Raw genomic sequence first — 13,340 nt, 5'->3', positions numbered from 1 at the left:
ATTGTAATTTGCATTTTTTTATTGAAAATTTGATCATTAAGAAATCATATAGTTTGTAACTAATACCCAGATCATGCCTTTATATTTGTTATTTTGCTACAGACTTTAGTTAACGTGTAAATACCAATTGTGACAAAGAATATAAAATAAAATAATATTGGACTATTCACATTAGATTATATGTATGAGTAATGTTTGATATAGATTGTAACTAAAATTGGGAAGAGCCAAAGCGTTATGCTCTAGAGATACCATTTATATATATATATATTTTAAATAAATAAAACTTTTAGTAATTCCAATAGCAATCTAAGAATATTGATTAACTTATATGTTACATGAAACAAGAATAAAACAATATAAATATATAATAGTATACATACACGTGGACGGTTGCAATTGGCTGGAACGGTAGCTAGTAATTCTCAAAAGGCAACGTGCATCCCTCCTCTAAAAATGAGTATTATTACTAGTAATCTCCAATTTAATTTGCGTTAATGTTAATTAATAATAAATAGTAATATATATTTTTAATTTATATTTTAGTATAAAAAAATAAATAAAAAATGTCCTCTCATATATATCTTTTCAATCTCAGGCGTTTTCACGCTTTATTCGTATTTTTATTATTCTTTTCTTTTTTGGTTTTTTCTTTTTAAAATTTTTTTCCTCATCTTTGACTCTTCGTACTTTTACAGACTCCTCGATTTTCTCTCTCGCTTCTCTCTTTCTCTTTTTCAGAGATTTCTCTTTCTCTTTTTTTTTCCCTCTCTACTGTGTCTCTTCTGTCCGGTTCGTCCGGTTTTCCTCCGAGCTTTTTCCGGCGGAATTTGAGAAAGCGGTGATAGTGAAAAATTGCTTGAGAGCAGTGGAAGCAAAGAGAGGTGAAGAAGTTGAAGTTTGAAGTAGTGGTTTAGAGTAAGGGGAAGAGGGAATGTCAATGTCAATGGAGGAAGGAAGAGAGTGAAAGGAAAGGAAAGGAAAGGAAAGGAAGGGGTTGGATCTGCGTGAGCAGAGGTGGGGGGAGAGTTGATGGTATTATACGGAAGAAAAGGCAGGGGTTCTCTATGATGACCGGAGCTCCATACTGCGATCGGAGAGGGTGGTGGTGGCATTTTCGTAATTCTCTCACATGGAATGGCCGATCTTGTTAGCTACGGGAATGCACACCGTGACATCGACCAGGTCCTCTCTCTGTTTCTTTTTTTTAAAAAAAAAAAAAAAATTTATTTATTGTTTTCGTTGTTAATTTTTTTTTTTGCTTTGCTTTAAATTCCCATATTTTTCGGGATGAGATAGAAAGATTAGGTAGAGTTTTTCGGAGGCTTAATGAAAATTTTAAGATTCAAAAAATGTAATAATCTTTGAAAAAAAAAAAAAAAAAAAAACCCATTGCCTAGTTGTTATAACCAAACTGCGCATTTTATTTAATTTTATGATTTAGTGCTAATTTTTGTTTGCAAATAATAGTGTTGTGGCATGCAACCGCAGACCAATTTTGTCTTTACAGAATTTCTTACCTTTGCCTATTTAATTCATTTATTTTTGTAATATTGGAATTGTGGACACATATAAGTGGGTTTCTTTTTTAAGGAACTAGCAAATATTAGAGAAAACTGTACACCCAGAAAGGACCTCAATTGGCTTGGCGTTTAGGTAAAGCTAGAATTTGGAAACAGTATGTGCCACCACAAAGTATATGCTATTTGATAAATTACTGATAGTCGCAAAAGCTTAACCGGTTTGGAAATGAGGAGTGAGCCCATAGTCCTCCTTAATAAGTGGAGATCAACATGTAGAATTTTTAAATTTTAAATGGGAGGCAACTCGAAACAAAGTTCGAACTCATAACTACCTACTCTGATATCATGATAAAGTACCAAATGTCCCAAAAGTGGTAATTTATCACCATCAAACTCACCTTAGGAGTGAATTGGTGGAAACTAAATATGGATGTTTCCTAAGCATGGGTTTATTGCATGGTTGGCGTTTCAAAATAAGGGCACATTTGGTACACTGAATCTAATTATTACTGGGAATAAAAGGTGATGTAATGGAATAAATATTCCTATTAATATTTATGGTTGTGAAATAGGATTAAAATGAAAAATATGTATGCTTTGGAATCATAATAATTTTATAATTATTATGCACATGGATATAGTTTGTAGTTTAGGAACTATAATAATTTCTAAAGTTATTATATGTTTTAATTTATAGCTATTCCTAATGAATAATTATTCCATGTACTAAATATCCAACCAAAAGATTGAATAGTCATTCCACATAAACAAGCATTTTACAGGCTCTATTACAGTGTACCAAACATGTCCTAAGTTTTCTACAAAGGTTAGATAATTTAGCCGGAGTTGTACTGGTCAGTAGAAGATGTATGGAATCAAGGGACCATCTTTTTTATCAATGCAGATTTTCATATTGAATATGGGTAAGATTGCTCACACTTTGTTCTATTGCTAAAAGACTTCCAAGCTGGGATACCGAAATAAAATGGGCAGTGAATCATCTCAATTGTAAAAGTTTCTCTGATACTGTGGTTGAGCTGGCATGGATGGCTCATATTTATCATTTGTGGATTGAGATATATTAAAGGTGGCATAAGGCTGAATTCAGAGATGATGAAACAATTTTCAAGCCTATCCTAGCATATTTAAGCAAAAAATTTCTTTTTAGTAAAAATGTTAAGGATCTTGTTGTGAACCAAAGGTTGCTTTGATTATAGTTTGTTTGCTGCTTGCAATAATATTTTTGCTGATTGTTAGCAGCATATGCTGTTTTATGCTCATAGATAATAATTCTCGTTTAGAATTTTCTAATTTAAATAAAAATTTATGTTGTGAAGTTGAGTTGTTACTTGTTACCTGCATTATGTAGAAATGAATAGGCAGGGGATCATTTTATAAAACGTAGCTGTTCAGGGTATATCGTAAAACCAGTACCCTTTTCTATCATTGCCTGCCTTTCTCAATTCTCAGGAAGAGTGAGTTATAAGATTTGTCTCTCAGGAACCTTCATATGAAGATATCTAGCAACTAGTCCATTCCAAATAATGTTCACTGTAAAAGTGGCAGAGTTTGTGTTTGGAATTATACTGTCCCACATTGTGAGAAGACTATTGTTATTTCCCCCCCTTCAAAGGCTTGAATGATAAATCAAAATATTTACCGTGCTCTTATTATCCCTCTTGATGCATTCAATTTAACTTAAACAAGAAGAGAACTTGCCAAGCCGATGCAAATGTTGTTGATCCCTTGCTGCATAGAAGATAAAAAAGAAAACAGAAAGTTTGATGTTCCTCAGGCTCATATTTTCTAATTTGTGCACTTATATTTATGTTTCTATAAAAACTTAAATTATTGGGTAGTACTTTGATTTATGTTCCCTATGAAACTTCATAGAATCTGTGGTTACTAATATTATTTAGAAAGACACTGCATATTCCTCTGTTCCTAAAATTTTCAGTGTACAAAGTTTGCATGCCAAAGGTTTCTTTTGCACTGTTTTGAGTATGCTTTTACCTCATGCAGGCATTGATTGCTTTGAAGAAGGGTGCCCAACTGCTTAAATATGGTCGTAAGGGAAAGCCTAAGTTTTGTCCATTTAGATTGTCAAATGTAAGTTCATTTCTCTAGCCTCCGCTTTAAGATTTTGGTGGTTAGAAAATTGTTCTAACTTAGAAAGTGCTTAGATGTTGACCAAAAAAACAACTAAATTGATGTAACATCAAGTCAATTAATATCATTATTTGTCCAAAATAATTCAAGTAAATTTATATAATTTTGTTAATAAAGACAATGTTGTTGGAGTTTGAAGTGCATCAACTAATTACTTTCTTGGAGATAAACTCTTACTGGTAGATGAATCTCTTAAATTCCTTGTTATGATCTTCACTTTGGAAATATTAACAATAGAGCTGTAACTGTGATATGTATCATAGGATATTTTATGCGGACAAGTATTTAAGCTATGTTTTAGCTAAATAACAAAAAGTTGTTACCTGCACCCTCATTGTCTGTCTCATATTTAACAATAGAGCTGGAACTGTGATATGTATCGCAGGATATTTTATACAGACAAGTATCTAAGTTATGTTTTAGCTATACAATAAAAAGTTGTTGCCTGCTCCCTCATTGTCCTTCTCATAAGCTCTCCCTCTAAATGGATGACAGTGAACAAGTAACACTGTGTACTTCATATCCTTATATAGGGTGTCACTAGAAGACTCAGTCAAAATTGATGAATTTTTAGCTTAAATTTGATCACATCTAAATGCGTGCAAGGGTCAAAATTGATGGCATTATGTCACTATTACTCAGTCAACGCTGTACAATTTTGACTGGCATGATGAGCTTTTTCTGTGAGATTTGGTCAAAAAAATCTTTATATGAAATGGTATGAACTGTGCATCTATTAGTGTTAAAAATTTAAGTATAATTGGAGAGTTCACTAGAGCTCATTGTAAGAAGAACTTGTCATAGCCTTTGAAATTGAGTGTGTCACATCTCAGATTGAGTGCCCCAGTTCTTGGTTTACTAGGGTAGTAGTGAATATGATTAGTTACTAGTTTCTTAGAAATAGTAGTGGGTCTTTTTTTGATAATTAGAAATAGTAGTGGGTTTGCTTTTAGAGAATGACCTTTTTCTTCCAAGACAAGACAATGCTAGTGAGGATTAGTAACAATACCTTCAGCTGTAATTTATTGTAAAATACATTAATTAAAAGCATGGAAACTGGTTGAACTCTTGAACCTCCATGTGAACTCAACCTCAAACTTTACAAGTAGATAAATCATTTGAAATACAATTAGAGGTAGACAAGTATAATTTGACTCAATAACAAGAACGATGATTCAAAGTTTTCCATAGAGTAGATGGTATGGCTTACTATATAAGTGTCCAATAATCTATTGCTTCCTATCCCTCTATAACTTGATGTTATGGTCATGGTAGTCAGAAGCGAAAGGAAACCTTAAGGCGCCAAGGCCTTGTATTGCCCAAGGCGTGAGGTGACAAAAAGGCGCTAGCCCAAGTAAAGTGAGGCTCCAAATTCTAAATATATTTATTATACATATACAACTTAAATCATATGCAGCTAGTGCATTGAAATATTATCATAAAGTGTTTTTAAATGTGTTGCATGAAAATTAGGTCTATCAAATGATTTCAAAATAGGATTAAGATGGCTTAGGCTCTATTAGTTATTCTAACAATAGGTTTTACAACAAGCTTCTACTAGAAATTAATTAATCTAACAACAAGTTTTACAACAAACTCTTGTAAATTAATTTATCTAACAATAGGTTTTATAACATGCTTCTTTAAAATTAATAATCTAATGATAGGTTTTACAACAACCTTCTATTAAAAAAAAAAAAAAAAAAAAAAAAACTGAGGCTCTCACCTTAGCGCCTTTTTAATGGAAAAAGGCGATTGCCCTGCTTGCCTAGGCTCTAAAGGCAAGCGCCTTACTAAAGGCGCCTTGCCTTGCCTGGGCCCTAGGCTAGTGCTCGGCTCGCCTTTGGTTACACTGGTTATGTTCATATAAGGTTCTTGGAGATTTGAATTCCTCATAGTTATGATAATTCAACAGCTGGTTTAATGGAACTATCACATAATTCTTTTGTTAACAAAGTTGAAGTTAGTAATTCTGTTCTTATAAAAAAAAATTCTGTACTTAAAATCAAGCTGTTTCAGTTGCCACTAGGGACTACTTTCTTTTATCATACAGTGCCTTGTTTGTGACAGTTTGCAGATCATCACTTGTAGAGTCTTATCTAAATTGGTTGTGTTTGGTCACAAAGTTATGTTAGCTATGTGTGCGGGCGGTTGGAAAATATGAAAAAATTTCTGGTTTCCCAGCCATAAATTGGATGAAAAATTCAGAGGGTACCATATGGGCAGTTCCCAATTTTCCATGCCATATTTCAGCTTTATACAAATATTTGTGAGTGTGTTGTTTACTGCAATTTTAGGTTTGTTGGGGCAAAATATGGTCAAACTCATAGGTCCTAAAAGGACATGTCTTTATTCTTACTTTAATATCAGATGCAGGTTGGATTAACTAAAAATATGCCTCTTTATTATATGAGATAATAGATTATGCCCTGAGTTTTAAGTGTTGTTAATACTTGTGGCTCAAGTAGTGGAGATGTATATTACTCTGTGTTTATTGTTCTGATGAATGTATATCTCATCATGTAGCCTATGTATTTGAATTAATTGCTCCTTTGTTGGCTTTTCAAATCTCATGATCTGTGATCTTATTGTGCTCATGTGAAACACACAGCTTTCCGCTTGTTAAAATTCCTTTTATTTTCTACTTACTGTTATATCTAAAAATGTCAGGATGAATCATCTTTAATTTGGATTTCAAGTAGTGGAGAAAGAAGTTTGAAGTTAGCTTGTGTCTCAAGAATTATTCCTGGACAAAGAACAGTGAGATATCTGTGTTTCCATTTCATATTACTCTTATGCTTAATTATGCTATCTACCATGCTACATGATTAACTTCTAAGTTTGCTTAGAAAAAAAAATTTCTAAGTTTTTAGTATTTAAATCTTCTAAATAAAAATCTTCTAATTTGTTTTCCTAATTCACTTCCAGGCTGTTTTTCAACGGTATCTGCGTCCTGAAAAGGACTATTTATCCTTTTCTCTTATATATAACAACGGAAAGCGGTCCCTTGATCTGGTCAGTGATGAAATTTCGAAGTTCACTCAAAAATTACATTGTAATTCTCTAAATCTTCTATTTTACTTTAAGTTCAATTATTATACGTTGCATTTTCCAGATTTGCAAAGATAAAGTTGAGGCAGACGTGTGGATTGCTGGCCTCAAAACATTAATATCCTCTGGTCAAGGTGGGCGCTCCAAAATTGATGGACGGACTGATGGAGGCCTCTACCTTGATGTAAGTCTTTCTAGTTGGGAACTCCTTATGTTTAAGTTTTTCATTTGCTTTGTCCATCCTTTTGCAGTATGATCCCATAAACATAAAGAGTATGCCATTGCATTGGGGCAATGTTAAAATGTGAGAGCATTATTCCTGTGAATTAATCTTTAGATTAAACAACTTCTTGCTCAGCCCTTTTTAATTAAGAGTTTCCCCTCTTTCTCTGTAAGGGCAAAGACCGTTGTTTTTATAGTTAGTGGTATGTAGTTTCGAAGGATAATAATCTGGGAGTTTTTGTCTTGGGACCTATAAAACATATTTCAAGCTTTTGTTTTTCATGATAAACTTTTACTTATCCCAAAAGTTTAAGCTATTAGGAAAGAATGATTTTAATTATTCAACCATTATTCTAATACTCCCTCTCACGTGTTGGTCTAGACCCCCCCTTAATAAGTGGGGCCAAACATGTGAGATTATTAACTTGTATGGAAGGTAGAGTGGAGACATGGTTTGAACTCAAGATCAGCCGCTCTAATACCATGATAAACTACCACTTGTCTTAAAAGTTTAAGCTGTTAGGAAATTGTGAATTTAATCATTTAACAATTATTCTAACAATTCTTTAAATGGAGAGTCAGTCAAAGTTCTTGTTCATTGTACTACACTAGCTATGTCCTGCGCGATGGGCGTGTATACTGTAAGCTTATCATAGATATATGAGTTGATACCATTACTACCTATATATAAAAAGATAAGATATCCAGTTTGAAATATTTGATAAGTAATTATTTATACAACCAATTTATAATACTCATTAAGTGTGCGTTTGGCATTGGCTTAAAAAATAGTTTTTTTTTACTATCTAGTTTATTTTTGGTACTATTCATGGGTTTCATTGCACTTTTTGGTACTATTTATGGGTCTCACTGTACTATTTCAGCTACTTTTAGCTTTATCTACAGTACTTTAATAAAAAAATTTTCAGTTTCAGTTAAATAAGCTGTTCCCAAACGGACACTAAGTATTATAATATTTGAGGAATAAGCTTTTATTTATTTACATGTCATTAGAAAATTGGAAAATATAAATTTTTAAGATTAATTTAATTTAGAATATGAACATATGGTAATAGTATTTGCGTAAATTGGAAAATATTTAATTAATTTTCTAATTTAAAAACCTAATTATTCTTTTTATTTTTATTTTTTTATTTATAGAACTTAATACTCTCCCACACGAGGTCTTTGCTTATATATATATATTAATATTAATTGATTTGCCTTGGTTCTTAACTTTTAAAAGGCTTAGGTAGTGTGTTTTCTTATATCACAAACACAAATGATTATTGATACGATTAAGTTGCTTAACGTAATATATGAATTTTTCTGTTATATGGTCAGCTACATATCATGTCTTTTGCTGAATTGTTTTCAGGACAGTGGAGACTTGACATCAAATAGTGCAAGCGACAGTTCACTTAGTGCTTCTCGAGATATTAGCTCACCTGAGATTTCTGCCACTTTGAACACTAACACTTCTCCTAAGAGCTTTCTGCCTGACAATTCTGTGCGTTCTGAAAGATCACATGCATCAGACGAGACAAATATGCAAGTAAAAGGATCTGGTTCGGATGCTTTTCGAGTTAGTGTTTCTAGTGCCCCCAGTACTTCTAGTCATGGCTCTGCACCGGATGATTGTGATGCTTTAGGCGACGTGTATATATGGGGTGAAGTTATTTGTGATAATGTTGTCAAGGTTGGGGCTGACAGAAATGCTAGTTATTTGACTCCAAGGGCAGATGTGCTTCTCCCCAGGCCACTAGAGTCCAATGTAGTTTTGGATGTACATTCGATAGCCTGTGGGGTCAGGCATGTGGCCCTGGTCACAAGGCAAGGTGAACTTTTTACATGGGGTGAAGAGTCTGGAGGACGGCTTGGCCATGGTGTTGGAAATGATGTTAGTCAACCTTGTCTAGTTGAATCTTTGACAACTACCACTGTTGATTTTGTGGCCTGTGGGGAGTTCCATACTTGTGCAGTTACAATGAATGGGGAACTTTATACATGGGGAGATGGTACACATAATGCTGGGCTTCTTGGACATGGCACTGACGTCAGTCATTGGATACCCAAGAGAATCTCTGGTCCTCTTGAGGGACTTCAAGTTGCTTCAGTTACTTGTGGTCCATGGCATACTGCCTTGGTAACATCAACAGGACAGCTCTTTACATTTGGTGATGGAACATTTGGTGTCTTGGGCCATGGAGATAGGGAAAGCATTTCTTACCCAAGAGAAGTAGAATCTCTCTCAGGTTTGAAGACAATTGCTGTTGCATGTGGGGTGTGGCATACTGCTGCAGTGGTGGAGGTTATTATGACACAGTCTAGCGCAAGTATTTCATCTGGTAAATTGTTTACTTGGGGTGATGGAGATAAAAATCGTCTTGGTCATGGAGACAAGGAGGCTCGGCTAAAACCTACATGTGTGCCAGCACTCATTGATTACAATTTTCATAAAATTGCTTGTGGGCACAGTTTAACCATTGGCTTGACCACATCAGGACATGTTTTTACAATGGGCAGTACTGTTTATGGTCAGCTTGGGAATCCCCATTCTGATGGAAAGCTACCTTGCTTGGTGGAGGACAAGCTTGTTGGTGAATCTGTTGAAGAAATTGCCTGTGGTGCATATCATGTGGCAGTATTAACTTCTAAGAATGAAGTTTATACGTGGGGGAAGGGTGCTAATGGGAGGTTGGGCCATGGAGATGTTGAAGATCGAAAAACACCGACTCTGGTTGAGGCTTTGAAGGACAGACATGTAAAATATATTGCTTGTGGTTCAAACTACACAGCAGCTATATGTCTTCATAAATGGGTTTCTGGTGCTGAGCAGTCACAGTGCTCTTCTTGTAGACAGGCTTTTGGGTTTACTAGAAAGAGGCACAACTGCTATAATTGTGGCCTTGTGCACTGCCATTCTTGCAGTTCTAGAAAAGCATTAAGAGCAGCACTGTCTCCTAATCCCAACAAGCCATATCGTGTTTGTGATGCTTGTTATGCAAAGTTGAACAAGGTGTCAGAAGCTAGAGATAATAACCGGAAGAATGTTGTACCTCGCTTGTCAGGTGAAAACAGGGATAGGTTAGATAAAGCTGATATAAGATTGTCCAAGTCGGTGCCTTCTAATATGGATTTAATAAAGCAGTTAGATAGCAAAGCAGCCAAGCAAGGAAAGAAGGCTGATGCATTCTCCCTAGTTCGCTCCTCTCAAGCACCTTCTTTGCTGCAGCTGAGAGATGTTGTTTTGTCTAGTGCTGTTGACCTGCGACGAGCAGCTCCCAGACCAGCTCTCACACCATCTGGAGTGAGTTCTAGGTCTGTGTCTCCTTTCTCAAGGAGACCTAGCCCCCCTCGTTCTGCTACGCCTATTCCTACAACATCGGGACTTTCCTTCTCCAAAAGTATCACTGATAGTTTGAAGAAAACAAATGAACTATTGAATCAAGAAGTGCTAAAGTTACGTGCGCAGGTAATGTTAAGTTCCACAGGTTTCTCTGTCATTTTATGTATCTTTTGAGTACAGGGTGTGGGGGTTCTGTTGTTGAATCTGTATAATATTAATTTGAATAGCCTCTGTTGATGACTATGAATCTGGTTAGGGGGAGAGCCTAAGGCAGAGATGTGAACTTCAAGAACTAGAGCTTCAGAAGTCAGCAAAAAAGGTTCAAGAAACTATGGCACTAGCTGCAGAGGAATCTGCTAAATCCAAGGCTGCAAAAGAAGTTATAAAGGCACTTACTTCACAGGTTATTTTCTGGTTTATATACTTGTTTGTTTATCTTCAATATAAGCTGTATTTTTGGTAGAGCGTTATGCACTCTTAGAGAATTTTCCTGTAACATAGTAATATTGAACTGAATTTTCTGGTTGCGTTTGGACACTGGAATTTGGATTTGGATTTTAAATCAATGGATTTGATTTAGAATTCCATGGGGTTAGATGTTATTTCAAATCCAAGGATTTCAAGGTTCCAAAATCCTTGGTAGATTTGGCCAAATCCAAATCCAAATCCAAATCCTTGACCTTTTTAAACTATCCAAACAAAGTAGTTGGATTTTAATAACCCAAATCCAAATCCACGTGCCAAAATCCTGCCATCCAAACGCCCCATCAGAAAAAGCAGTTCTTGCATGACCAACCCTTCAGTTTAGTTTGAATTACTCTTCATGAAATTGAAAAGGAATTTGGATGAAATGGTTTAAAACAGCATTTTGTTCTTCTGTTATGGATTTTAAAATGAGTTAACAAGGTTTCTTTGCAAGCCTAAACATTTCTGAGTATATGTTCCTGATCATCTCTGCTTTTCTTCCTCATCTCCAAGCCCTTTCAGTGGGTTTTTTTATTTATTAAGTAAATGGAAAAACTACTACTTATTTCTATTGACCATCCTTCCACTGTGTTCCAGATTAAAGATCTGGCTGAGAGGTTACCTCCTGGTGTTTATGACCCTGAGAGCATGAGGCCTGCTTTCTTACCAAATGGTCTAGAGCCAAATGGAATGCACTATCCTGAAACACATGGAGAGCGCCATTTGAGATCTGATTCAAGCAGCAGTTCTTTGTTGGCTTCCACAGGAATTGACTCTGATTTAATAAACGGAACTCAAGGACCAACTCCTTCACCTAGAGATCTGCCTGGAACTGATGAAACTAACATATACCACCAAAACCGGGTGCTTATGACCGCCAATGGGACTGATGAAAATCCCGATGTCAGGCTGCCAAATGGTGGAGGGGTTCAGCAAAGTGTCAGCAGTGTGTCAGAGGCAGTTGATGGCAAGGATTCTGGGTCTTTCCAAGATGGTGAGAATGGTATGAGATCTAAAAATTCTGCGCTGCCTGTTAACAGCAATCAAGTTGAGGCAGAATGGATAGAACAGTATGAGCCTGGTGTATATATAACTCTTGTGGCCCTGCGAGATGGAACTAGAGATCTCAAACGAGTTCGCTTCAGGTATTTGGGCTTTATTATTAGGATTAATGTGGTCAAGTATTAGAAGAATAAGTTAATATCAGACTTAGTGTCACTAGCAAGAAGTCTCGATATTATTCACCTTAGGTGGTTGAGAATGAGTTTATTTTGGTGACTCTTCTGCATTAAAATCTCCCAACCCCAAATATGGTGCATATAATGGTTATGAGATCTACCATTTCCTTTCGTTTGAGATGTCGAGTAAAATTTTCCATTTTGGTAATTTTATCATTGCAATCTGATAAAGTAAATGCATCTGCAGCCGAAGAAGATTTGGAGAGCACCAAGCTGAGACTTGGTGGTCGGAGAACCGGGAAAAGGTGTATGAGAAGTACAATGTTCGTGGGTCAGACAAGTCATCAGTTTCTGGCTATGCTGGACGCAGATCAGAGGGAGCTCTGTCACCATCTTCCCAAACTTAGCAAATGGGAGGGAGGGATGGAGGGAGGGAATGCCATTCACACTTTTTGCATCGGTAATTATGATGATTTTGAAGTGAACACATTTTCTTTTTGGTACTTCTTTCCTTCCTTCTCCCCCCCTTCCTCTATTTTTTTTTTAATTATTTTTTCTTTTTTAGAATCATTTTGTTCCGTCCAATTAATTTCTGGGTATCTGCCTTTACATATCTCTTGTATTGTAGTGTATATAGAATCATCAATTGTCAGATAATCTTGGCAAAAGAAAGTTTTTGTTCTATGCTTTGTTTCCCCCACCCACTTTTTTTTTTTCCTCATATCTTCTCTCCTCAGCTGTTCGGTTTTGGTGGAGCCCTTTTGTGCGCTATTCTTGAAATTGACAGAGGTAATGGTTATGCACAATGATATAATTAGCATTAGCACACCAGGCTCAGACAGGTGTGCTAATGCTAATTATATCATTGTGCATGTCGGTTCCTGCATTTGATCTCTTTAAAAGGGATATACCCAATACATAAGGCTTTTGGGGTTTCCTATAGATAATTTAATAATTTTTATTATGCAAATACGGGAAAAAAAAAAAAACCCTTTTGTGGACCCTTATTTTGTGTTCTCTCTCTCTCTCTCTCATGAATGGAATATTATTTAATGTCATGTAATTTGGATTAAAAAGGCAATATAAACTTTTCAAATGCATTTAAGCATAAGTTGAGGAAATACTAAAAATATTAAATGGTGAATGATGGATACCAATTGAATATATTAGTGCCCTGTCAAACACAATGTGGGATCAGAAATTACATATATCAGAAATATAATATACTTTTTCCACCAGCAAATGATGGGGCTTATCGAATGAAAGGCGAGTTTTGAAATGGTAGAAGTGCATGCTAAAAACAATCTAGCCTGGTATAGGTGAATGTCGGTTAATCAAGATAAAAATGTTTTTTTCTTTCAACTCACTGATAAAACTATTCAC

At 35.4% G+C, this 13,340-nt stretch overlaps 1 protein-coding gene across 1 annotated transcript; it reads left to right on the top strand.

Annotated features, from left to right (window-relative positions):
* The first annotated feature begins 669 nt into the window (after positions 1–669).
* On the top strand, positions 670–12,641 carry LOC115975052 (PH, RCC1 and FYVE domains-containing protein 1). The gene is made up of 9 exons (XM_031095689.1): positions 670–1,185; positions 3,546–3,632; positions 6,363–6,452; positions 6,621–6,707; positions 6,808–6,927; positions 8,344–10,440; positions 10,571–10,717; positions 11,377–11,924; positions 12,205–12,641. The coding sequence occupies exons 1-9, from the start codon at positions 1,138–1,140 to the stop codon at positions 12,362–12,364; spliced, it is 3,384 nt and encodes a 1,127-aa protein (XP_030951549.1). The 5' UTR covers positions 670–1,137; the 3' UTR covers positions 12,365–12,641.
* Positions 12,642–13,340: the final 699 nt, after the last annotated feature.

The sequence above is a fragment of the Quercus lobata genome, chromosome 2 (assembly GCF_001633185.2).
Source record: "Quercus lobata isolate SW786 chromosome 2, ValleyOak3.0 Primary Assembly, whole genome shotgun sequence".
Classification (NCBI taxonomy): Eukaryota; Viridiplantae; Streptophyta; class Magnoliopsida; order Fagales; family Fagaceae; genus Quercus; species Quercus lobata.
Note: the sequence above shows the minus strand (reverse complement) of the source record. Positions and strands in the feature narration are given on the sequence as shown.

Coding starts and splice junctions, on each gene's coding strand:
- LOC115975052 (XM_031095689.1), top strand. CDS start 1,138: ATGGCCGATCTTGTTAGCTACGGGAATGCACACCGTGACATCGACCAG. Junction 3,633..6,362: donor GTCCATTTAGATTGTCAAAT/GTAAGTTCATTT, acceptor TAAAAATGTCAG/GATGAATCATCTTTAATTTG. Junction 6,928..8,343: donor ATGGAGGCCTCTACCTTGAT/GTAAGTCTTTCT, acceptor AATTGTTTTCAG/GACAGTGGAGACTTGACATC.